Below are 27,671 nucleotides of genomic sequence, written 5' to 3'. Positions count from 1 at the left end.
CTCTCCCCGCCTGGGGCCGCCGCCGCGCCAGTGGTGGCTCCGCGTTTCCAAAAGGGGCCCTCCGACTCCTCGCTGGGCCAGTCCGGCGCTGAGTCGTGGAGCCCCGCACAACTCCCGCTGGTCCCTGAACGGGATCCCTCGTCCCCAGAGTTGCGAGCAACTTTCGGTGGCTCGGGGACCGTGGCCGCCGCAGGTAGCTGAACTCCGGGCCACGCTCCCTGCGCCTCGGCTCAGCGCGCTCGCAGGTCGCTCTCTCTCCGGGTGCACGCTGGGGGTCCCCGAGCTCGGCTCTGCGGGCGAGATGCCCCTAGGACATATCATGAGGCTGGATCTGGAGAAGATCGCCCTGGAGTACATCGTGCCCTGTCTGCACGAGGTCGGCTTCTGCTACCTGGACAACTTCCTGGGCGAGGTCGTGGGCGACTGTGTCCTGGAGCGAGTCAAGCAGCTGCACTGCAACGGGGCCCTGCGGGACGGCCAGCTGGCCGGGCCCCGAGCCGGCGTCTCCAAGCGGCACCTGCGGGGCGACCAGATCACGTGGATCGGGGGCAACGAGGAAGGCTGCGAGGCCATCAGCTTCCTCTTGTCCCTCATCGACAGGCTGGTCCTGTATTGCGGGAGCCGGCTGGGCAAATACTACGTCAAGGAAAGGTCCAAGGTAGGACGCGCGCGGGTGCCCGGCCGCTGCTGCAGCCCGCGGGGACTGGGGACGTTCGGAGTCCGTTGTCTGTCGCCTTCGCAGGGCTGCAAGCGAACTTTAGTTTTTAACCAAGAAGCAAGAAGTCCGCCTGGTTCCCCCCTACACCCCCCACTCCCCCGCCCCACGTTGGGACAGGTTATTAGAAACATTATGTATGGTCCGAGACACGCGAACTCATGATCTTAAATGCCTACTTTCAAGTCGCCTAATATTGCCCGTCAGCCCTTCATTGTGTTCAGAGGGGATTCCAACGAAAGCACTTTTAGAGAATTCTAGAGACAGTGTGACTTCACAGTGTGGCATTTGGTTTGTGGAGTTTGGCAGGTGTGGGAAGAGTTTGACCTGTGAAGGAGTAAGGCTCATCATCGTCACTTTCTAGTGCTGCCCTTGGCTTTCTGCGTCCAGGACATTATTTGATCATCCACTTGAGTTGAAAATTCTCTCCTGGTGCTGAGCCCCAGCCCCCTTTCCTAACTATCAATTGCTGGGGAAATCCACTGAGAACAACCAGTTAAGTGATCAGAAGAGGGTAGTCAAGTACCTCTGGAAAGAAACCATGTTTTTGTTCAAATGGCCAGCAGTCACTCCCTGGGTGGTAATTTTTCTTGGAAACATTTACAGGTAGATTGGCAGAAATATGGGAACGTGGAGTACCATGATGTAGGTGCGTGTACGTTACGTTGGGATAGTCGAGCTACTCAGTCTTTTCTACAAATGATAATCCAGCCAGTTTTCCAGGGCAGTTCTGAGAGTGATTTTGTACCTCTTTTATTGTGGACTGGTCAAGGGGCACTCAGAACTGTAGACAAGTTTTACTTTAACACAGTGAGGCAAAACATACTAGCGTGAGAAGGAAGGTGAACATTCACCTATGTACTACTCTGTCACACTGTATGTTGTATTCCTCAATTTAAGATTGATCCTGTGATAAAACATACCATTGTTGTCTCATTTGTCCCATAAACTAAGAGGAATACTTTTCATAAAGGGCAAGTGGTAAAGACTGGAAGTGTATAGAAATGAAGGGGTTGGATTGGGCGAGTGGAATAGAGAAGAGATTGCTGTATACCTTTCAAGCCAGGAGGACATGGTTAGAATATCCGAAAGCACTGTTTTTAGTAGAATGCAAATAAAGTAAATCTTAGAAGAAAATGCTGCTTCCTAAATTTTACTTTGATTAGGGGAAAATTCAGTTAGCCGGACTCTGTAGAAGATTGATGGTAAAGTGTTTCTTTACTCTTGTTGCATCGTTTTGGTGATGGAGTAGAAAGCCATTTGTCTTGATTAGTTTTGTTTTTGCACTTGTTTTGTAAATGACCGCGCCTTTGGGATGGGGTCAGGAGGGGACCAGCTATCCTCAGTGTTGAAGAGGTGTACATAACTTCAACCTAGAACAGCAGGTGGCTTCTTATCAGTTTTTTAGAGTTTCTTTTAAATTTTGGTGTTAGGAAATTCACCCCTAGCATTCTAGGAACAGAATTTGCTCTGCGGGAGGCAGATCAGAATTCGTTGATGGAAAGAGGTCACTGACATATTTGAAAGTTAAGTTTTTTTGGTTTTTGTTCTTATTTTAGCTTTGACTTAATGGACAATGGTAGGGTTTTAGGCTCGAATTTAACTCCACAAATTGAATGAAAAGCACTGTGTACGTCTGGGTAAGGAAAAATAAAAGCTCTCTAGATATGATTTTTCAATTATGGATTATCATCTGGGTAGAACAAGTAACTTTTCAGTTAACGCTTTCAGAAGGTGACTGTGAATTGAAAAGAGAAAATTCATCTTTTGTCCGCTGAAGAGACACATCTGCCCGTACCTTGATTTCCAGCTTTCCTTTAGCGGTTTGGCACAAAGTTCTTTATTTCTGCCCTTTAGGAAAATCACCTCTAATTGGGATATTCCTTGGCCAGCTAAAACCAAATGTAAACCAGGCTTGAGCAAACAATTATTATAGGTACTCAAAAAAAAAAAAAAAAAAGTTTGGTTTGTTTGTATGAAGAAGTCTCCTTAGTAATGTCTTGTAGCCCTGGGTCTCTTACTTGAAGTTCATTGTTAAAGCATTGTAGAAACACATTCCATTTCTATATGATTTATATTAGTTCCACCTTAATTTAACCTTATTTACTTCTCTTCCCTCAACTGAGTGCCATACTCTGTGCTGTTTCCCAGAGTAGTGATACAGACCCAGTTTCCTGCTCCATCCTCGAAGCAGGTATTCAGTAAAATCTAAATTATTAAAAGGTAGGATTTGTACATTTATTTTAAACATTTATTTGTAACTTTTTATTATGGAAATTTTCAAACATATATAAATGTAGAGAGGCTAGTATAATGAGCTCCTATCACCCATTTTCAACAATTGCCAATATATACGTTTACGTATTTTAGACCAGTTTTTTTTTAGGTACTTTAGATTTCTTGGTGTTATGCTTGTTAATCCTAATGAAATACTTTTTTCCCTGAACTTTTAAAGGTCATTGAAGAAGGTAATAATGCTCTTTATCTCAATGAAACAATGGTAGAGGCACTGGAAATAGAATAGGAATATAGTGGGCCTAAAATTGAAATTGTGGAAGGGTATGGAAAGAAATATTAAAGTGTTCCCCTTCCTGCCACAAAAGGTGTTAACTGATCAGAATTCATCTACCTCCGCTTTGTTGGAGAAAAATCCAAGGGTGCTGAAGACTCTGGGGCAGACGTTTCTATGATATACAGCAGTATGGTGCCCCCTAACTTCAAGCACAATCATTGCTTTCAGGCTATGAAAAGATTTCTTATCTGTTACTCCCTATTGGAGAACTTAGATCATATCCAAGATAAATATTGGTCCTAATTTGCTCCTTTTGCTTTGGCTGCCTAGATCTTGGACATGGCTGTTTTCCAGAGAATGTGTAATTTATAGAACCAAGAGTGCTTCTGCTTGCAGCAGAAGTTAGTAACTCTAATAATAATAACTACCTTTTAATGAGCCGTTGGCTCCGTCTGGTACTGTGCTAAGCACTTTTCAGACACTGTCTGACAGTCTTCAGAACCATAATCTTTGGCAAATTGAGTAATTAAATCATTTGCCCAAGGACACGAAGTCAGCAGTAAATGCAGTTTGTCATAGGGGTTAGGGTCTTGGACTTGGGGTGACTAACCTTGTGGCCACAGGTAAGTTGCACAGTTTTCACCAAGTGTGAAATGAGAGGGAATACCTTAAAGCTTTGGCGGGGGGAAGGAGCATGAAATAAGACAGTGTACGTAAAATTCTTAGCAGAATTCTGAGCCTTCATAAATGTTCTAAGGGGAGATTTGGGAGTCTAACCCAGGTCTGTCTGAGCCCAGAGTTTGTGTTTTTGACTCTTAGGCTCCTACTTACCCTCCTTTCATTCCCTCAGCAAATGTTCACTCAGCGTGGGGTACTGTGCAGGGGTGGGGATACAAAGGTAGACAGGCATCATCGCTGCCCCCTAGAGCTTACATTCACGTGTACTTTTGAAGTGTAGGATCCTCTAGCTCACACTTGATTATTCTCAAGCTTAAAAAAGAAAAAAGACAAAACCCAAACATTGAAGTGGGTCAGTTAAGTACATTTGAAGAAGAGAATGGAATGCTGTGCTAATGTTTTCCTACTGTTATTTGCAGGGAAAGCATTTGTTAACCAGCTTGGTTTTTAGGATCCCCAACTGGAGTAGCTGTGGATGATAGGGTTATGGGGGTTGTATTATGAATCAACAGGTCAGTCCTCCCCTGGAAACTGTACAGAGAAATGATGAAACAGCAGTAAGTTGTAGATAACAAAAAATATGTTACAAATGGTGGATTTGTTCCTTTGCTGCCAGAGCAAGAACAGTTTTGGCCCTTCCTTCTCCTGGGATATCAGGAATATTCATGACTCGGAGCTTAGCATGGTTGTAAACTACTTTAGACAAACCTGGGATAATGAATTTCAAAGATCAGGATCTCTCTCAGGACCCAAGTGCAGGAAATGCAACTGGGGTTCACAGAAGCCTGAAGCCATGAACTAGGAACTAGGAAGTCCTTAACGTCCAGGGGAGCTGGTGTGTTAGTTCTTTCCTCTGGTGCTCTGTGGCCTCCATCTTTGCTTCTCTGCTTGTACTCTTTATTTCTAGCCCTCTCTACCTTCCGTCCAGCTTTTGCTGCTTTTCCATGCGCACGGCTCAAGATGGCTACCCCACAGTGGCCATCTCAGCCTCAGTTTGAGTTCAACAGAGACTTGACTAACATTCTAGAATCCCTGTTTTCATCCCCTGAGAGAGGACCTGTCAACCTTGGGTGGGGATGGTTTGGGAGGGCATGTGGAATCATACATCACAAATACAGTTAGTTGCCAGGGCCCATGGGAGGTGCAGTTCTTACGGCATGAGGTTTGGGGACTAGGCATCATACATGGTGTTTCTGCAATTAAAATCTTAAAAATTTATCTGTGAATAAGGTATTTTAGGGCTTCCCTGGTGGCACAGTGGTTAAGAATCCACCTGCCAATGCAGGCGACACGGGTTCGAGCCCTGGTCCAGGAAGATCCCACATGCCATGTAGCAACTAAGCCCACGCGCCTCATCTACTGAAGCCCACGCGCCACATCTACTGAAGCTCGTGCACTCTAGAGCCCGTGCTCTGCAACAAGAGAAGCCACCGCAATGAGAAGCCTGTGCACCGCAACAAAGAGTAGCCCCCACTCGCTGCAACTAGAGAAAGCCCGCGCACAGCAACGAAGACCCAACGCAGCCAAAAAGAAATTAATTAATTTAAAAAAAAATAAGGTATTTTAGGGGGAGGAGGCACTGAGTTTGAAGCACGGGAACATCTTTCTGTAAGGTGACGATTCTTAATAAAAGGTTTTGTATTTTAGCTCTTGGAGGAAGGAAATAATTTACAGAATACAGCCTCAGTGACAGTGAAGCAAGTTTCTCCATAGTGTGAGTTTTCATAGTGTTCTTTGTCTATTTTGTTGAATGACACTTGGGAACAAAGAAAAGAAGGTGCGTATGTGTGTTTCCTTTATAATTTCTTTTGTTCAATTTTGGGCCACTGGCCACTCCACCACGACCTTGTCTGCTTGCAGTGAAGCGGGAAATCAGGGGGTATCAATTTAATTTATTCATTCACAAATCATTAAATGCCTTGCACTGCGGTAGATCTGTACATGGATGGGAGAAAGGAGGTGGAAAGGAAAGGGATGATAAAAGCACCTAAAGAAGTAAGCTGAAAGTTGAGTGGCGTGAAATGGTTGTCACCAACTTTGTTTTCTCTTTTTCTGGTTAAACAGACCAGTTTTACACTGATTAGTCATTTTTGTTTCTCTTCTTTGGGCTTTGTCCAGTTTCTCTATTTACTTAACATGAAGTGCCTAAAATAAGTGACCAAAACTATTAGGACTTTAATAATAAAGGTTTTTGGAGCTAGGGAGGTAGCAGAAATTACATTTGTCCAATTGCTCAATCATTCAACAATTAGGTGGTTTTTGTGTTTGGAGAAATGAGGTCTTGCATAGGCCCTTGAGAAGAGATTGGCGTAGGTCTTGGGCTTGAGCAAAGTGCTTTAGTGGAGAAGGGGCTACCCTGGTTGGGGTTGCTTCATAAGTCAGGTGGGCTGGGAGACCCGGTCGGTAGGTGAAGTCAGCTGCGTCAGTGTCTTATTTGGGCATTTTTTTTTTTTTTTTTTAAGGAAAAGAAAAAAGTTGCTCTACTTTATTAACTATTTTAAGCTCAAGAAAACTAGGGCTAGGATGTAGCCTCTTAAAATCAATCATGGTCTTTAATTTACCAGGAATATCTTAAAACACTTGCTTATCTCCTTTGTCCTTCTGGCTCTTTTTTTGAAGGAATTAGAATACGTTCACCGTTTTCAGAATTATTTATGTGGAAAATAGGCGTTAAAATTCAGATGGCCAGTGGTTTATAATTTTTAAATATAATTCTGACTTAAAATTGATTAGCACCCATCCTTTGGTGGGGATTAAGTAGCCAGTCTGTGCATTCGACTTGTGGGTGTCATGAATTATTTCCCTTTCTGACCTTACTCAGCTCAAGCAAAATTTGTAAATGCTTCCCTGATTCCCAACTCTGGCTAGAAAAATTTCAGATTTGATAAATAACAAGCAGTCTTGGAGTTGCGTGTTACAACTCTGTCCTGAAAATGCACCGTGTCTGGGAGACTTCTCTGATGAGCTTAAAATTGGGGGTGGAGTTTAACCCATGATAAGCAGAGCGCATCTGAGAAGCATCCTAGCACTTGAAGATAAAGTTCAGAGGGCATCTCGCCTTTGGACCATGTTTGCTCAGTTTGGCAAGACCTCTGATTTTGACTCACCTTTGTGGCCTCCAGTAAATTAAATGACAGTTTGACCCATGTCTACTGAACACCAAGGAGCAGCTTGCAGGTTAGCACTACGGAGAAGGTTATTAACTCTTCGTTAATTATTATAGCTACAGACTTTGATAATTCCTTTGTAGCAGCACTTTGTAGCTGTTAACTAATATTGCTCTAAGAAATGAGTGTCATTTTTCTCCAGTGTTTGTCAAATGCACATGTTCTGACAGTAATGATAGTTCAGATGTATTCTGCTGGGCAACTGCCAGGGGTGCCCAGTGGGTAGCTGAATCCAGAGACACTGGAACTGTAAATTCAACAGACAAATCATTTTATGATGCCAAACCAAGGAATTTGGCCTTGGCTCAGATTCAGAACTATGTGTCTGTTTGCCAAGCAAGATTAGTTAGCTTGGTTCTTTATACATAGAAATTTGTGCCCTGTTTCCCTCGATTATTTCAATCTTAAACCAATATGGCTCTTACCTTAATTTTGTATCTTCTTTTGATATTGATTTGTAGGTAAGTTCCTATTCTTGTTTTTGGTGAGCTGGTAGTGACTGAGTGTCATATTTTTTACCCCCTGCCTCTACCCAGTCCCAGCCTTACAGACCCATGGCTTTGCAGTTGTGTAATGTAGGCTTTCACATCTTGTGTTGGATTCATTTGGTTCCTACTTACTGAGTGTCCTCCATGTTCAGTACAATGTTAATACCTCCTTAAGTCAAACCAATTTTATTTTAATTTTTTATTTTTATACAATTTTTAAAGGTTAGTTTCCATTTACAGTTACTACGAAATATTGGCTATATTCCCCGTGTTGTACAATATGTCCTTGAACCTGTCTTACACCCAATAGTTTGTACCTCCTACTCCCCAACTCCCATTTTGGCCCTGCCCCCCTCCCCACTGGTGACCACTAGTTTGTTCTCTGTATCTGTGAGTCTGCTTCTGTTTTGTTATATTTGTCCATTTGTTGTATTTTTTAGATTTCACATACAAGTGATTCATACAGTATTTGTCTTTTTCCATCTGACTTATCTCACTTAGCATAATCCCCTCCAAGTCCATCCATGTTGCTGCAAATGGCAAAATTTCGTTCATTGTTATGGCTGAGTAGTATTCCGTTGTATATATACCACATCATCTTTATCCATTCATCTGTGGATGGACAGTTGGGTTGCTTCCATATATTGGCTGTTGTAAAGAATGCTGCTATGAACATTGAGGTTCATGTATCTTTTCAAAGTAGTGTTTTCATTTTCTTTGGGCATACACCCAGGAGTGGAATTGCTGGGTCATATGGTAGTTCTATTTTTAGTCAAACCAATTTTTCATGCTTTAGGAGATGCAATGATCACTGTTTCTCAAGTTCTGGAGTAAATGTACCTATCTCATATTAACTCTTATTTTTGTTTCCAAAATGAAGCCAAAATAATAACACCATATAAAAATAATTCCAAAATACAGAGATTCAAAGAATATGATAGTAGTCTTGATAGTAGTGGGAAGAAGACAAATGGAAAAACACAATTCCAGGTGTCAGTGACATCTACTTTTGGTTCTCTTAGGGCAACTTGAAGTTGTTTTGAAGTATTCAGGATAATACTCTTCTTTCTGAGCATTGCTTGGAAGTAAAGATACACTGTTTTAAACAGTCTGAACATTTTGGGGGAGCTTGCTCTGTGTTCTCCAGACAAATAGATCACAGATTCTGCCTGTGCCCCTCCCTCCACGTCCCCTCCCAGTTCTACTTACTGTCTAGTCAAACCTGAGGGACTATTACTTAGAAATCTCAATACCCCACACAGAGTTGGCAGTGAGTCTTTTTTTTTTTTTTTTTTGGATGGCTTCTTTCCTATTTATATTGTTTTGCAGTTTAATTTGATTGTTTGGAATAGGTAAACAAAACTGTTTTAAACGTTGAAGGTTCATTCAGGAAGGTGCAATATTATTGGTCAAAATTTGGCTATTTTGTGCTGTTTTGGCTTTTTGAGGGTTTTTTTTTTGGCTCCCTGTGGAACCTTAAGTTTTGTCTTTTTTTAAAAAACTAAATGTTGTTTCTTTCACAGTAGAAATCTTTGAGGAGGGAAGTATTTTAAAGATACCTACTTTAATCAGAAATCACCTGCCTTTGGTTCTTGTTCTCCTTGTGATCCATTTTAATGAGCTTTGCCAGTGTTATGCAGTGTAAAACCCAACGCTAATCATGCCGTCTCCATGCTTACAAAAAAAAAAAACAAACAAAAACACACCCAACCCGAGCTCTCTCCCCATTGTCCACCGTATATGCTGTGAATTTAGCGTGCCATTTAAGGCCCTCCACGTCTGACCCCATCTGACCTTTCTACATTTAATCTCCCACTGACAGCCTTCCTGCCCTCCGGATCCCTGAAGTGCTAGAAACGGATTTGCCAGGCAAACCAAGCTTCCCCATTGTCTTCTCCTCAAAAATCCATCCTCCTGCCTTCTCCGTGAAGTTCCCTTCTGCTTCCTAGAACTCTGTGGGTGGCTCAACCCGGGCCACCCCAGTACATTTATTTCTTTGCTGCTTACCCTGCCTGCCTCATTTACCTATAAATTCTTTGAAGGCAGAGACTATTAAGCTTGATATATATTTTTAGTGCCTCCAATAGTCCTTTATTGTTGACTTAATTTCACCTTTAAAAGGAACTTCGATTTTAAGGATGTCAGGGTGTCAAAAAAAAAAAAGCTATAAATATATATATGTTTTTTTAGAAATTTCATGTAATGTCTGAAACATTTATATTAACATATTTCCATACAAATAACCCAAAGAAAGTTTAGTATTGTTTTGTTTTTTGTTTGTTTGTTTATACTGCAGGTTCTTATTAGTCATCAATTTTATACACATCAGTATACACATGTCAATCCCAATCGCCCAATTCATCACCCCACCATCCCCACCCCACCGCGGTTTTCCCCCCTTGGTATCCATACGTTTGTTCTCTACATCTGTGTCTCAACTTCTGCCCTGCAAACCGGTTCATCTGTACCATTTTTCTAGGTTCCACATACACGCGTTAATATACAATATTTGTTTTTCTCTTTCTGACTTACTTCACTGTGTATGACAGTCTCTAGATCCATCCCCGTCTCAACAAATGACTCAATTTCGTTCCTTTTTATGGCTGAGTATATATGTACCACATTCCATTGTATATATGTACCACAACTTCTTTATCCATTCGTGCTATAAATATTTTGTTAGGCCAAAAAGAAAAAGAAAAAAGAAAGGTTTTGCAGCCTGGTCCCTAATTTGATGCTAAAGGGTTTAACTATTTTATTACATTAATAGGCTGTGAGGGACCATCTCAAAGGAGGGACTTTGGCTTTGTAAGGTTTTTTTTTTTTCTTAGTTCTGATACTCTATGCTTGGCCCTAGAAAGTACCAAGTCACATCAGATCCTGGCAGCTCATACTTAGAGGTCTGCCTCAGAGAAGCCTGGGACCACGAGGCTAGGACCCTGGCTTCTGGTCCTCGCTCAGACCCTGGCAGGCAGCATCTCAGGACCTTAATCTCCACTTCTTTAGGAACAAGGTCGATTTTTATTTTTATATTTGAACTTAATTTGGTCAGTACCTTACTAGGCACTGGGATGGACATTTAACGTTTTATTTTGTCTCACTGTGATCTTTGGCAAGTCAGTTCTCGGAGCCTCACTCTCCTCATCTGTAACATGGGTACAATAATATAAATCTACCTCCAGATGACAAGGAATTCAATGAAAATTGAGACTAAAATTTTATTTGAGAGGGCAAATAGGTGCTTTCAGTGCCTCTGATTGGATTCCTGAAGAAGAGATCTGACTCTATCCACAGTCACACCCCAGCGCTGACAGGACAGTAATCCTCAGCAATGCTACAGAGTTGCAATTGGAATGTTTCCTGCCAGCTTCAGGAATCGTGATGCCAGGGCTGTGCCAGAAACTGCCCTATAGGAATTCCTCTCACTTCCTGCTTTACCCACCATCTCCTGTTCTCCAAGTTAACTAGTGCAGGTGACTAATTCTAATTCCCCTTGACTTTTTATTATTTAGGGTGAGGCATTGCACAGAAACTCGTGCTTTGCCACAAAATAGCCACGGATTCTCCGCGTGGTCGTGGGACCAGCAGCATGAGCATCACCTGGGAACGTGCTGCAAATGCATGTTCTTGAGCTTCTCCCCAAACCTAGTGAATCAGAAGCTCACAAGTCCTCCAGGCAATTCTCATACAGGCTGAAGTTTGAGAACCACTGAATAAAATGAATATGAGGAGGCTAAATGGGGATGGTGCTCTGTCTTCCTGGAGTTTCTCTATCAGTGAGAAAATCGGCATTCAATCAGTTGATCAGATCTGAGCTAATTCATTGCTAAAACTAAAAAATGCAAGTGTTCTTGTTTCATTTGGGAAATTTTTGAGAAAAACACATTAACGTGTTAAGTACACACACACACACAACGCACACAATTTTTCTATTATTTTTTCCAATAAAAGTTAATTTTCCAGAATCAGATTTGGAGTATAATTTGGAACTGATTCTCTCCTGTTGCGTTGAATGGAGGGGAGCACTCTTTGTTAATATCTGCACAGTATTGCTCCCCTGTATCCTACAGCCTGGCAAAGAGTGCAAGCTCAAGGCACCAGGGAGAACAAGAAAGCATCGTAGTGATTTGGGGTGAGAACAAACTGGAAAAGAGCAGATGATTCTGTCAGTATTGAGTATCGATTATGCGCTAACTGAACACCACACAGAAGCCTAGGGTTGTTTCTGACCCTCTAGGGTAAGATGGCTGAGGTGTGGGACTCTTTGGGGAAGCAAAGCCGAAAAACGAATCCAGCTTGACTGTAATCAAAGGTTTTACTAGGTAGAGATTGGAGAGTAGCTGGCACTTGCCTTTTCCTACTTCCGCATGGAGGGCTTTGATTTCCCAGTTCATATAGTTTGAGCCTCTATTTGATAAGCCATGATAATCATCTGAGAATCCTTTGTTGTGCTGTCTTGAAGGAAGACAATTTCATTCATGGTCACTCTGGAAATAATTGCACCTGTTTTCAGTGAACAACTTTTTCCTGATATTTTAGAAGCAGTGTTTAGCAGTGGGAAGACCATGCTTAGTTCTATAATGTCCCGTAAGTCACTTTTTGTCTCTCTCAGTTTCCACGTTTGTAAAATGGGGCTTCTCTTGGAGCCCCATCTTGAAGGGACATAGGTACAATTATGTTCACCATCGCTGCCCCCTAGACTCAGGGCCAGGCACCTCCTTTATTTCTAGTCCCCTGCTGCTCCCCAAAGTAGTTTATACATTTCTCTCAGAAGAGCCTTTTACTTTTCACGTGTCTGAGTGGTCCTCTAGATCTCACCCCTCCTGTAAGCCATAGTGGGTCTGTATCCAGCATATTCTAATTCACTTGATATTAGAAAGTTCTGTACTCAGTGAATTCTAATTAATGTGGTAGTAGTGGAGTTAAGAGTCTCCTGAATAAGCTTTGCACCTGAGTAAGGAAAATTTGTCTCATCCCTGGGATTCCTTGGAGTTTACCAGGTGCCTTCCCAAGGGAAATACACTTCTGTATGTCCTTTAAAGTTTTTTCTTAATTGTTCATTTGCTTTCTGACTTTGAAAAAGTCTGAAAACCTTGGCTGGTGTTCACCTGAGCTAAAAGGAAAGGTCCTGGAGAGGCTGACTTCCTTCCACAGACCCCGAGGTAAGGGGAAGAGCAGCCTGGGGAGAAGACTGATTGCTGACCAACTGCATCCCAGTCAGATATGGGGCTACAGAGTTTAGAGTGGGATTGAGTTTGTCCTGCAGTGGGAATAACCAATCAAAGGCAACTCGGACAACTAGTGTTTTGCTGCGGGACTGAGTCAGTTTCCTTTGCTCTCGGCTTTTGTGGAAATACAACCCTACCTGCACCCTACCCCCTACCCCCTTCACTGCCCTGGAGCTTTTAGTTCACAGACTCAATACCAAGGATACTCTTTTTTTTTTTCTTTCTTTTTGCATTTTGTGATTTTTCTATCATTATGGCAAGGGTGATAGGCGAGGGTGAGAAGAAGTCAAATACTTCAAGAAGAACCGAAGATCTTAGTTCTCTCAAAAAAGAGGTGAACCGATTAATGTTAGACAAAGGATAAGCTGCGCCCGTAAAGCGTGCGCTCACTCTCTGAGGCCAGACTAACTGGGTTCGAAAAGGCCGGTTACCTAAACTCCTCGTGCCTCGGTTTCCTCATTTGTAAAATGGAGATAATAATGGTTCCTGCCTCATGGAGCTGTTACGAATATTGGAATGAGGTAATATTTGGGAGGCACATAGAACAGTGTCAGGCACGTACACATGTTTGTTCAGTAAATAAATGGGCCTCCCGAGTTTCATGAGTTCTAGTTCTGACTTGCTGTGTGTCATTCCTTTCATTCAGCAGATGTATTTTTCCAAGTGCTGAAATCCGAATGTGAATGTAAGATCTGGTTTCCTAGAAAGTTCTTTAACTTTTTCTTTTTCCAACATAGTTACATTGTCCCACATTAAGTCTCCTCAGAGTCACTGGGAATTGCAAGTAAAGTGCTTCCTGGTTTCTCTGAAGAACATTGCTTCAAGGCATTTTTCTTGACATGTTTTGATTGGTAACTATATATTTTTGTATATTACTCAATAAAATCTTGTCTTACCAACTGTATTTAAGTTATCATGGCTTCCCTCAAGTATTTTAGGATTCATTCCAGATGAGAATTTAAAGCCAACCATATTTAATTCTCTGACAATCCTGCAGTCACAGACATTCTTTTTTTTTTTTCTATTCGGCTCAAAGCCTTTAGAGAGCTACATGTAAAGTTTTATTTACTGATAAGTCTGTTTCTCACATCAAAGGAAGTTAAACGTCCCTACCCCCATATTGCCTTAAGGATTACTCATGAATTTGTTTTTCTATAGGAATAAGATAACTTCTAGGTCAATATGATAGCTCCCAGGGTTAATGACTTCTACCGAAAACTTGTGGGCAGGGTGACTCAGGGCAGGTGACCGCTGCCCACCTTCCCCTTAACCTGGAAATTAAATGAGAGAATACGTGTAAATTGCCGCCCTAAAGTGCTCCCTGGCTTCATGGGTCTTCAGGAAATGGCAGTTGTTAACGATTTGAGGAGGGGTAGCGGAATGGATACGGTTAAATGCCTGTGTTAATGTCCTTAACCCGGGGCCTGGCTGACTTGTGCAGATTTCATAATTGCACGGAAGCCCTTACTGAGTACATTTCTCTGGTGACTGGGGTAGTGATGGGGGAGGGCTTTCCCGTGCCGGTTCCCTCCGCGGGCTGCCGGGCTGTGTGCTCGGGTGTGGGCTCGCTGCCACCCTCACGCAGCGCACGTAGCCCTGTCACTCAGCCGTCACCCCGCTGGCCGGGAGCCAGGCCTCTGCGGGAAGGGCCGCCTTCCCAAACCCAAACAGCCTGTATTGCTGTGTCGATGTTCCGGGGCCTGTTTACTGTGCTTAATTGCAGGGCTCTGCTTGAATCCCCTCCAAGGAGAGGAATTAAGCAGAATTCGAAAAGGAGTGACGATAGTCTCTTAAATTCCTGGCCTCGGGAGAGTTTCAGTGGCTTCTGGGGAAGGGTGATTCACTCAAGTTCAGGGTGATTTACTCAGGTTCATGCACGAAGTACAGGATCCCCTGAAATAGAATCTTGATCTAGTTCAGTTAGAACTTACAAGCCCGTGAACCCTTTGTGATCTTATGCGTGCTTCTGTGTGTGTGTGTGTGTGTGTGTGTGTGCGTGCGCGCATCTATGCATATTTCTGAGGGTGGGTGTGGGAGCCCAGCTCTTTACTGTAAGAATCTCAAGGAGCGAAGAGAACTGAGTAGAAGATTTCAGAGTCCTGATAGTTGTTGATAGTTGGTTGAATGATCCCAAAGTTAGGACCAAGTTCATAGTAAAGAGGGGCATTGATGAAAAAGGTCTCCCTGAGGACAGGTTTTCAAGTGAATATGGTAAATTCCCTGCCCTACTAGGCAGGATGCTCTTGCCTGATCAGGAGGAACCAGCAGGCCTACTTCACCAGAGCAACTGAGAGTTGCTTATATCAATAACTTCTGATTTTTCATTTTCAGAATTACTGAAGCTCCTGCATTTCAACAAAGTTCAGGTATGGGGGCATAATGATTATTGTTCTAAATTGGAGGTGAGGTTATATGTAGCAGAGTTCTGGGTATGTGGGTTCAGGGAGGGGAATTTTTAGTGTGGATTTAGGACACATGAGGAAGGCAGAAGTTCCCAGGATAGAAATAGAATAATAGAAGACATTTTAGTGAATAACTTGGGGTTCGTTTTCAAGATTACTTACCTGATGGACATTGACTGTCTGATGTTCTGAATCTTCTGAATTGTATGGTCAGATGCTGAAACTTTGGGAAGGGGAACGTGGTAGCTGGACACAGCTCTTGCTATTGCCCACCAAAAGCATATTTCCCATTTCTCTCTCATTTCGTTACATCAGTCTTTAACTAGGGCACTAGGAGGAAGGAACTAGCTAGGCTTGCTCTTAACTAACAAGACAGATAACAAGCAAGATGCCAAGATAACTAGTGACAGTTTGCACACTTGTTTCCTTAAAGTGCCTACATTATCTCCAACTAATTTCTTTATGCCAATCTAGATGACATGAGAATAAATATAAAGACTCTAAAGCACTTTTTCTGCTTATGAGCTGTTCATCATCACACTGAGAGCTTGCTTTTTTGTAAGAGACTGGCCACAATGTGAACTCTTGTTTAGTGACATTTTCTTGAAACTGTTGGAGAAAGCTTTGCATAGTTGCAACTATGTTGTAAAGATGCGTTGTAAATATTGTATTGTAGGAATTTAAGTGGTTTAGGTAATATATATATTTTTTAAATTTTTATTGAAGTGTAGTTGATTTACAATATTATGTTAGTTTCAGGTGTACAGCAAAGTGATTCAGTTATACACACACACACACACACACACACACACACGTATTCTTTTTTAGATTCTTTTCCATTATAGGTTCTTACAAGATATTGAGTATAGTTCCCTGTGCTATGCAGTACGTCCTTGATGGTTATCTATTTTATATATAGTCATGTGTATATTTTAATCCTGAAGTCCTAATTTATCCCCTACCCCTTCCCCTTTGGTAACCATAAGTTTGTTTTCTATGTCTATGAGTCTATCTCTGTTTGGTAAATAAGTTCATTTGTATCATTTTTTAAGATTCCACATGTAAGTGATATCATATGATTTTTGTCCGATTTAGGTAGTATAAATTGGACCCATTTCTGGCCAGAAAACTTCAGCTATTACATTTGCTTAGCTGTTTTTCCAAGCTAACCAAGGTGCATGGTCTTGTGTATTTCTTCTCAAGTCTTTACACGTCTAATACTCTATGTGGTTAGTGTCTTATGGTAAAGAGAGGAGGGATCCTGGGCCCCCATTGCTATATCCAGAGCGGACACGGGGGAAGGACTTGAGGGGAGAGAGGTTTGGCGGAGGCCTGTGCAACGTGGATGGCACTGAAGGATGAAGGATACAGCTGAGCCTGGTAAAGAGAAATGGGGAAGGTGCCTCCTTGTAGCTCAGGAAGTAACAGAGAGTAGCTTGATCTCTTAGGAGAGCCTCAGACAGTGATCTCAAAATCCAGCCTGATATGTTTTTTTGTGGCCCAGATTTAACAATCGGGATAAAAAATATACAGGAGAGTTTACATCCAAATCCGGTTCAGTTCCCTGCTACTGTCCTAAAATCTGAAGATTTTGGAGCACCGGCCCCTCATTGCCAAGGTTAGAAAATTCCCTAGTTGTAGGTAGCATAGTACAGACTCTAGAGTTTTGACACATATATACCTGGTTAGCTTCAATTTTTTATGTTACTTGCAAGTGCCACAGGCTATATGAGTTTGCCAGCCCTGGGTTCGAAGCTACAAAGCACTTAGGTAGGATCGGATCCCTGAAGGGGAGACATTCTGAAGCCCCAGTGGAGGGGAACACAAAAACATGCACATCATCAGTTTTAAAAATAGCTGACACTAAGCAGCATTTAGTGTGTGCCAGGCCTTGCGCTGTTTTACATGGATTATCACCTTCAATCCTCATAAACCCATTTTTCAGATGAGAAAACTGAGGTGTGAAGAGGTTAAGTACAGGTTATTCTGTGTTTAGGCGGCATTTTATTAAAATATGCTCTGCTAGGGACCGTTCGTAATTCAAAACAAATCCTTACCAAGATTGGCGGGTATTTCTGCTTCACAGTTAGAGGGACCTAGCATTTGGCCGTGGACCAAAATACCAGTTTAAAGGTCACTCAACCTGGCAGCTTTGAAGTTATGCTATTCTTGATAAATTTTTAAAAATGGATTCATATTTATTGCAAATTTGGTAAATAAAATAAGACTTGATTACTATTTTAATTTGCTGAGTTCAACTTTATGTAAAACGTCACTCTCTTTTTTAAGACCAAGTCATACTAGTGACTGACGCTGAAGTCATGAGTGATGTAAAATACGTTTCTGTAAAACATCTATGTTGTTGATTGTTTTTAGAGAAGTGGTGAATCTGAGTGGAGGCTGGGATGGGACAGATGTATATCCCCTTCCCACCCATGAATGGACAGTGGAGGTCAATGATGCCAGTTTTTTGAAATGGTGTATATATGCGATCAAACTGGTTTCAATTAAGAACATTCTGTTTAGGCATTGGGATGGAAATCCTGGACTTTCCTTTTTCAACTTTACCTTTGGGATTGGTGAGATATGGCTTTTTATGAAGCCAACTCAGTAATACCCCTTAACAGAAACTGTTTTCTTTTCCACCTGTGGCATTTGGGGAGCAGATTTTGTTACTTGGGTTTGGCTGTCGAAGTTCTATATGTCTGTGTACATTTTCAAAGAATCCTTACACATTTACTTACTGAACGTGGCCGCGTAGGTATCCAGAGCACATGTCTCTGGTCTAGAGCCAGTTTGGGAGCCTGGGAGGGGTTCACCCCTCTCCACTCATTTCCTTTTGCTACAGAGCTATGGAGAAGCCTCTGGGGATGGTGCAGGGGGTGGGGGGTGTCCACGATGGGGCCATAGGAAAGGATGGTGAACACATAAGGGGACATGTGGATTTGTCTGCCCATCCAAGCATAGAAGTATAGGACTAAATTGTATGTGCTATTGCAGGTCACACTAACACGTTATTAAACTTGTATAAATTTCAAATATTAATCTAGTCCGCAAGTTCTGGCAAATAAAAAGTCGGCGATAAGTGAGACTTCCTCCTGATGGGTGTCAGTGCTATTGCGCAGCGTGTTTGTCATGTGATCATTGAAGTACTCTGGTGATGTTCTTATTGTCCTGGAGCGTTCTCCTCCTCTGTACACTCTAAATCCCTTCCTGGCTTGATGAGGTTTGGATAGCAGCTCTGTTGAACTAACTGATCAGCTTCCGGGGTTTGTTTCTGCCCCGTGCACAGTTTGGCACAGAAACGCGTGATGTCGTTGAAGTGAGCCTTGCTTCTCAGCGCATCCTTAGCCTCCTGGTTTTAGACTGTGTCAAAACCCAACAGATACTGGGAATGTGCCCAAGCCAAGACCCATCTCCTGTGGCTCTTGTCCAGAAAACACTGATAAAATTGGCCTGTGTAGTTTCAGCAGGCCCACTGAGGCTCACAATGATTTGCTTGCATTGTTTTGAACTTGATGCTATGGTTTCAGGAACCAGGAGAGAAGGTGAAGATTCACTCTGGCCAGAAAAATTCTCTATATTTCTCTCCCTTAAGCAATCAGATACTTTGCTGACACTTAGGAGTCTTGTCCTAATGATAAGTCCCCTGGAATGTGCTAGTTCCTTCTCTATGTGTGCGTTTTATAGATGCAGCAGTACATACAAAAGGATGTACTTTTGTGAGTTTGTATCTCTTTCTATCAGTATTTAATCTAAGCTGAGTCCTGAGGCAGTTAAGCACTTCCTAATGCCCTGAAGAACTCTGTTGCTGCTTCTGGGGTTGACGCTTAGGTAGACTCTGAGATCTTCTTGAACCATCAGAGGCTGGGTAACCCAAGCCATTTTTTACAGGAAAGAAACCAAGCCTGGGATCACATGATTAGTTGCAGAGTAAATTAGATGGCGGACATCCAGACCACTGATCTTTTCCTTAGAGTAGAGCTGTTTAAGGATATAAGATTATGTAGCGTTTTTTTTTTTTTGAATTTTATTTTATTTATTTTTTATACAGCAGGTTCTTATTAGTTATCTATTTTATGCATTTTAGTGTATATATGTCAATCCCAATCTCCCAATTCATCCCACCACCACCACCTCCCCCCGCCACTTTCCCCCCTTGGTGCCCATACGTTTGTTCTCTACATCTGTGTCTCTGTTTCTGCCCGATTATGTAGCATTGATGGAGTACTTTTTCTTCTTTTCAGAGCTTCACAGTGGGGAGAAGCTGAGTTGGTAGGGAATTCAGCCTATAATTGTTTGTGGCTTAAGTGACTTTCATTATTGGCTCAGTGGTGGCTCTTATAATCCTAATAGCTGCTTCAAGGGATGGGTAATTCCCTAGTCATTATAGGCGACTTCATTTATCTCTTCTTCCCCAGCTAGACCCATCATTTCTGTCTGCTACCAATCACCTTTCCCCAAGCCATCCTTTGCTTGGTGGTACCATCATTTGTTAAATCTCGATTGCAGTAGCCTCAGAATTCCACCTCTGAAAGATGTTCAAGCTAACAGCCTAACTTCAGCTCTAAGATGACATTGCACTGACATTTTAGACATTCAAAGGCAGGATATGGGGATTGCTAGCCTCCTAGGGATATAACGTTTGAGAGATATGGTGATTTAAGCCTTAAGATCAGTGTAAAGCCAAGTTACTATTCAACCTTATTTTTGTTCTAGTATGCAAGAAGCCTTTCAAGTACATGCCTAGTTCATGTCTTCCTGTTACCACTGGGAGTGACTTGGCACCCATGGTTTTGAAGCTGATTCATTGAGCCACTAGTGTTATTAGTTTGGGCTCTACCTGACTGGTTATTTTACCAATGAAACAGTCTTGCCATTTATGAAGGAAAATGTGAACTGGATCGCTACATGTATGTTTGAAGGTATGCTTTAAAATGACAAAAGTCTCTATTGATCTAGGTAGAAAGTAAACTTACTGTTTAGAGGAAAGAGCTGTTTGCTATTCATTCATTTATTTATCAAATTTTAAAACAAAACAAAACAAAAAAGAGAATTCCCTGGCGGTCCAGTGGTTAGGACTCTGTGCTGTCGCTGCTGAGGGCCTGGGTTCAATCCCTGGTTGGGGAATTAAGATCCCACAAGCCCCGCGGTGCCCCCCTCCCCCCCCAAGAAAAAAATCAAATTTAAACAGATACCTTCTGTGCGTCAGGAACTGTTCTAGACACTAAGAATACATCAGCAAACAAAACAGAAAAAATATCCCTTTTCTCATCTTTTGTTGCCGAGATCGTCCCTGCATGTATCTCATCCCTACAAAGATATTTTAGAAATAAGGCAGTGTCCTGTGAAAAGAACTGGCTTTTTACACTTTGTCTATTTTTTTCTACTCTTTGCTATAAATTTTCCAGGGAACAAGTAGAGATTTGTTACCCTCTTCATAGTAATTCCCTAATAGTAATTTTTAGTAGGATTTTTAGTTTGGCTTCCTGCTTTATTTCTCCACCTGACTGATACAGGTAGCGCTTGGGCAAAAGGAAGAGAATTTCAGGTTATCATTTAATTTGATAATTGTCAGTAGGAAGAAGACAAGCATTGAAAAATGCATTAAGATGTGTCTGTGGCTTTTTCTATGAATTGGATCTGACTGTCATCTATGCTGACAAGTTGGGGCACAGCTTCCATTGACCCTCCCCTCTTCTTTCTGTCCTAAGCATTTTATTGAGCAAGCCTAACCTTTTTCTCCTTCGTCATTGGTTCCTGTCTCTTTGTAAATGCAAGTATCTTTAGCCATTGATTGAGACAGTGGGTGATTCGGTGATTCAGGGGCACTTGTCAATAATGCATAATCCCTAAACTCCAAACCTAGTGATTATGATTTTGTGGCTCTAGGGTGGGAACCCAGAACCTGCTTTTTCAAAAAGAAAAATTGAAGAAAGGCGGGGCATCCTAATGACAACCATAGATACTGTCCAAACTGTTCTAGAATTGTGGGAATATTGTTGAACTACTTTCCACTGGGCTGAGCCATAAGGTATAACTTGGCCGTTAATCATATATGCTGAAGAGTCCAAATTCATGTACTGTACGTGAAGTTAAGAAGCCAACAGTCACCTATGTCACGTGGCACCCAAGGAGACTGTGTTACTCAGCTGTTCACTGGTGGGAGAAGATTGGTTCAGCTTTGTTAACCAGCTTCCTTGGGATTTCTCCATAGGCGATGGTGGCTTGCTACCCAGGAAATGGAACAGGTTATGTTCGACATGTGGACAACCCCAGCGGTGACGGCCGCTGCATCACCTGCATCTACTATCTGAACAAGAACTGGGATGCCAAGGTACTTGGAATAATGGGAGTAGAGTGAGGGGTTAGGAACTATAGGAAAAGAATTAAGATGACTTAGAGGAAAGTTTGCAGTTCATAATCCCCACTGATGAATCCTTTCTATTTCATATTTTTTCTTTTTTCCTCTTACGGTGTTAGTACTAAAGTTGATGAGATGAAAATAATAGATACGAAGTTAATTTGATGGGGATGGGTGGGTAGGGCCATTATTAGGTTATAGGTTATAATTTGATGGTTGATGAAGAGAAAATAATTTATAATTTTAGGAATGGGGATCAATTTCTTTAGTCTAATCCAGAGCTGATAGGATTCTCGATTCTCAATGTGGAATAAGATATATACTTTTCCCTGCCAGGACCAACACTGAGAGAATTTCACAAAAATAGAACTGTAGGATATTAAACTATCCCCAAGTGAGGTTTCCCACACAGTCCTCCCTCTTGGGGTAAAATGTGTCCCTGGTGGCCTCTTGCCATGGTTTACTATGGTTTGTGAATGCCAAAGGTTTTATGGCTTATTTTTATATTTTTGAACATATATATAGATAGAGATATGAAGTCTGGTTCCACACTGACAAACATTTGTCTGGAATTTGTATGCTTTCTGAAAGTTAGGGATGATTTAGGAGTCTGAGACGTTGGAGAACTTTTCAGGCTTATTTGGCTTTTGAACCTTCTGCATCTCCTTTCGCTATTCATTAGGCCAGATACTTGCTGTCATAAAGCAAGGATATTTTATCTGGGGTCAGAAAAACTAAACCTGGGAAACCAGTGAATTAGTGACAAGGTTTGTGTCAGCTCCCTATTGGTAACGTGACTGAAGTATATCCCTTAGTTGTCCTTTAAAATCTTGAAAGGTAGTGTTATAGGCGAGAGGGTAAAGTTGCCAGATCAGTGATGATAAATTGCAAAGTATGAAATCATTCAAAAAATATTTGAGTGCCTGCTAGTGCCGGGCATTGTGCTGTGAGGAAACATCGACGTATGAGGTCTGAATTCTACCTTGACATGGTTATTCTAGTAGGACAGCTTGGGTGTACATGTAAAAAAAAGTAATTCAAGGAAGAGAGTGATATATGTCATGAAAGATAAGGTGGTCTGAGAGTTCAGAAAAAAGAGCATGTAACTTCCAACTGATGAAATCGGATAGGAGATAGGGGAGCTCAAAAGAAAGCTGTAAATTCTAATTGAAGGGGAGGTTATGTGTGGTCACTATCCTAGGGAGCTGTTAGTATTAGACTGAACTATATGAAATTGCCAGGGGGAGGGGCGGGAGGGGGTTATAGGTCAGAAACAATCGAATATTGGCAATTCTGTATGATCTGACCTAGTAGTACTCCATGTTGTATCCATGGACTCCGTGATTGTGAGGGTGGGAAGGCTTCATTTGGTGGGAGGTGAATAAGGAGATATGTCTAGCCAAATTTGAAATAACATTTAATACAAAGGATGAGGCTGAAGTAAAAATTTGGGAGTAATATACGCTTGGAGTGGTGGTTGGAAGATGGCTTTGTTTCTAGATGAGGCTGAAATATCGTTGATAATGAACTATGTGTGAGGAAATAATCTACCTTCTTTGTGGCCCTCAGCTACATGGTGGGGTCCTGCGGATATTTCCAGAAGGGAAATCGTTCATAGCGGATGTGGAGCCCATTTTTGACAGACTCTTGTTCTTCTGGTCAGACCGCAGGAACCCACATGAAGTCCAGCCTTCCTATGCAACCAGGTAACAGCCAGAGCCACGATTCCTCTTGAGAAGCTTCGTGTACAAACCCCAGTTCCCAGAGAATTCTCTAAACTTGTGTTCTCTGCAGATGAGGGACCAACCACCCCCCAAAACTGATAGCAAACCTGTATGAAGTCAATAAAAATTAAAGGAGAAATTTTGGGTTCTTTAGTACACAAACCTAACATCAGTTTGAACTATTAACAAATTGTTTTCCATTAGGTGAGCATCTTGGATTCCAAATTTCCCAGAGCATTTTTCTCTTCTCTCCTTTCTTCCCCCTACCCCCCTTTAAAAAAAAACCTAATGTTGAACCACCCCTAGAGAATGTTGGCTGCCACATAACAGGAATTCTGTCTGGTTAGCTCTGGATGAGTTTACAAGTTGCCAGTTGCAAGCAGAGAAAGAACCTCCAGAAAAGAAAGAGGAATTTGTAATACAACATTGTAAATCAACTATACTCCAATAAAAACTTAAAAGAAAAAAAAAAAAAGAAAGAGGAATTTGTTCTGATTTCTTTTCCTTTTTACCCTTTCCTGAGCTTAAAATTGGATTGGGCTTACTGTACCCATCGTGTCCCAACAATTGGATTTTTCAGACTTCTTTTTTTAGATCATGCATGGGGAGATTTTCAGAGTAACTGAACAATTTAGTATTGTTTAGTATTAATCTGGAAACTCTTGATATAATCTTAATTTCAGATTCTGCCTCTCATTTGCCTTTGTTTTATGGCCAAAGCTGTAAACCAGGTGGTATTGGAGCTCTGTGGGGTGTAGCCTGAATTGGGAATAGCAGTTGGGGGCAGGGAGGAGAGAGGTTGGGTGGAAAGATAATGACTAAACCTTAACAAGACTGATTAAATTAAAATCACAGGTGTTAAGAGCTTAAGGTTTATGTGGCCCCCTCCAGAAATCACAGATCTGAGCCCCGCATAGAGTTGCATATGAAATATCAAATTGGGATGTGCCCTAGGTGAACAGGTAACTGATTCTACCACCAAAGCCTGCTTGTGGCTTGTTTAATGTTGTACAATAATTGGACCCTGTCATTTGTGCAGAATTCCCTCGTTCTTCCCCAGTTCCTCTATGACCAGGGTCACAGGGGAAACATTGGCACATGTTGATGGGAAGCCTTTGGAAAAAATCAAGTGCTATAGAAATTCCATTAACTAATAATAATAATAAAATGAAACTTTTTGAAAACTCATGCATGAAATTACTCCTATTATATAGTCTGTCCCATAGATGGGACGCAGTAGAAAGCTTGAGGGCATTAGTATTCCATTGCATCTTTGCCTCAATGTCCAAAACTAAAGAAAAAAGCCAGGAGTTTTAAGTGTCCTGTCATTTGGTAAGTTATTCTTCAAAGCTTCACTCCTTTGTGCTCTCCCCATCAACTTAGGGTCTCTCAGTCTTTAGCAGAATGACTCCCTTCTAGCCCTTTCTGTGTAGATCATCTTGACCTGTTACATTATTTGTTAAATTGCCTTTCCTGCCTGCTAGAGCCTGAGCTCCTTGAGAAAGAGGCTGATGTATTCACATGACCATTTGAATTCCCATCGCCCAGGATAATGCCTGGAGCATACTTGGAATTCCTTAAATGTTTTATTACATTTAAATAGACTTGAAACCAGAGAAGTTTATTTTAAATTAAAATTGGGATGGACCTCTGATAATAGGAAAAATTTTAAATGTTGGCTTTACAAATGACTGTTATGTGAAATTTACAGTATTTTTTTTTTGGTAGTATTTTTAAACCACTTTTCTAATATCTACTTATCTTTCACAGATATGCCATGACTGTTTGGTACTTTGATGCTGAAGAAAGGGCAGAAGCCAAAAAGAAATTCAGGAATTTAACTAGTATGTGTTTGATAATTTTCTGTGACTTTTGATCAAGTCAATCCTTGACTTTTATTCCAGATTTTTATGTATATTCTAATATACTCTGTTCAGTCTCAGCCGTATATCTATGCAAGACTGCATATATATATGATGACAGCCTTGTGGTCTTAACTCTGAAACCTTGGCCTTAGCTGTGCTGGAAAAATCAGAAAAAATGCAAAGGACATCCCCTGTGACTGTCCACTGATTGTGTGACAGTTTATAATAGATAGCAAATAGTTAACTTTTGATCATTAATGTTTGTCCGTCAAACATAACGTTAAATTTTGCCCATGATTTTGGCACATGGCAAAGGAAATACAGTGGATCCCAACAACAATGGTTAATTTATTATATTGGTACGGGAATGTGACTCATTAAAAAAACTGGGCTCATGTAATATATACTGAATATGACGTAAGGTCATTCCTGTCCCCTCCAACCAGTATTGTAAGGCAGCGTTTCCCAAAATACATTGTATTGAAAGCCGAGTTAGTTTGAGGGAAGGTAAAATTCCTGGTCCCCAAATGTGGGAAATGTTACATACTGTATCTCTTTCTTGAAGAGTCACAGTGCTTATGGGCATATTAATCAAGAAAAATTAATCTAAGAAATCTTAAGTATGTATGTAACATTGCCTAACCCATGATCCATTTGGACTGTCTACCTGGCAAATCCCAAAGAAAACACATTTTGCTAAGCCCTGTCAGGAGGCACTCCGCTCAACTTTGTTCTGTAAGATGGGAAGCATTTGCTGGAGGCTTTTGGGGTGACGTTTGTGACATGAAAGTCATCAGATCTGGTTCCTTACCCTCTTCATTTTCTTTTCTCTCTTCCCAACCCAGGGAAAACTGAACCTGCCCTCACTGAGGACTGACCCTGATCTGAAATCCGCTGGCCTCATTCATTTTAGTAACAGTTCCTGAATTCACTTTTAAGAGTGGCGATCCAAAGAAGGCCACTTCTTTAGTGACTCGGTGATGAGAACCCCCCTACTGCTTGCATCATTCACATCCCTGTCTTGCGTATGGTACTTTGTGTTTTCTTGCCAAGACTGCATCTACCTTCAGACACTCTCTTTGCCAGATGAACTCATTTGCTAACTCCAGAAATACCTGCAGACGACCTAGCTGGCCAGCGGTTTAATTGTCAGATTTGGTAATCCTGGGTGTCAAAGCAAGAACCTGGAAGCACAGGCGAGGGACTGAATCTTACTTGCACTTTATGTACACTTCCTGATTTGAAAGGAGGAGGTTTGCAAAGAAGTTAGATGGCGACAGATGCCACAGAGAGGCATCACTGAAGCCTTAACAGCAGGAAACAGAAATCTGTGTCATCTGAACAATTTCCAGATGTTCTTAATCCAGGGCTGTTGGGGTTTCTGGAGGATTATCACAACCTAATGACGTTATTACCTCTAGAAAGGGCTGCTGTCATAGTCATCAATTTCTGAGTATCCTGTGGGTGGACACTCCTTTTTCCTGGTCCTGCAAACTGGACTTGCCGCCTCTGCCCCATTTTGCTGAAAATATGACTTTCTGATCAAAGATGACAACACCATTTATTTTCTATTTTCACTTCTGACTCAGAGAACCTAATTCATTAATTGTTCTGGTTGCTTTGTTGAAATGAAATTTGAATTTAAATCAAAGGGGAAAAAATCTTCCTGGTAGTTTAGAGCCGACAACCTCTGACAATGGTGTCAAAAGACCTGGGTCTACTGATATACAATAAACGTGTGCATCTTGAACGATTTGAGATTGGAAATGGAGTTGGAAATGTGGGCATTCCTGTTTTTCAGTTTTCCTTTCTAATGAGCTCACCCTTCTTCTTTAACAAAATAAGAAAATCACAAAAACTAGGGCACTGTATTTTAAAAAGGAAATGGAAATAAACCAAAAAATCCTGAAAAGCTGCTTGAGTTCTTCCACATTTTCTGACCCTAGTAGCCTCTTTTCAACAGATTTGACTCTTCAGATCCACTGTGGTTGGCAGTGTGGCCAGAATCATGGAATTTGCTAGAACTGTGGGAAGCTCTGCTCCTACAGTAAGCACAGATTCCGCTGCCTCAAGAACTCTGTATTGAGCTCCTGTTTTATGAAAGTTACTTTTCTTAGTTTTCAACTCCATTTTCATATTTTTAAAATCCCTGTAATTTCTTGCTTGAAAATCCCATGAACATTAAGGGGCCAGAAATATTTTCTTTGGTCACTGACAGATACATAGACTTTCCAAGAAAGAAGCATATTTTTGTGTGAGTGTGTCTGATTTTGGAAAATTTCCAGATAAGACTTGTCTTCATTCTCACGACTGCTCTGTTTTTTTTTTCTGTAGTACTCATCACCTCCTAACTTACTATGTAATTTACTTATTTATTATGTTCATTGTCTGGTATCCTTCCTCTAGAGTGTAAGCACAATGAAGACAGGGATTTTTGTACGTTTTTAATCAAGGGAATGTATTCCCAGCACCTAAAATAGTGCCTGGCACATAGTAAGGGCTCAGTAAATACTTGTTGAATAAACTCA

The 27,671-nt window shown here is 41.5% G+C and overlaps 1 protein-coding gene across 1 annotated transcript; it reads left to right on the top strand.

Moving 5' to 3' along the window:
- On the top strand, positions 1 to 27,671 carry EGLN3 (egl-9 family hypoxia inducible factor 3). The gene is made up of 5 exons (XM_036843718.1): positions 1 to 658; positions 21,408 to 21,527; positions 23,124 to 23,260; positions 25,049 to 25,122; positions 25,989 to 27,671. The coding sequence occupies exons 1-5, from the start codon at positions 302 to 304 to the stop codon at positions 26,018 to 26,020; spliced, it is 720 nt and encodes a 239-aa protein (XP_036699613.1). The 5' UTR covers positions 1 to 301; the 3' UTR covers positions 26,021 to 27,671.

Source organism: Balaenoptera musculus, chromosome 2 (genome assembly GCF_009873245.2).
Source record: "Balaenoptera musculus isolate JJ_BM4_2016_0621 chromosome 2, mBalMus1.pri.v3, whole genome shotgun sequence".
In the NCBI taxonomy this organism is placed as follows: domain Eukaryota; kingdom Metazoa; phylum Chordata; class Mammalia; order Artiodactyla; family Balaenopteridae; genus Balaenoptera; species Balaenoptera musculus.
The sequence above is the reverse complement of the archived record's forward strand: the minus strand, read 5'-3'. Positions and strand labels throughout refer to the sequence as shown.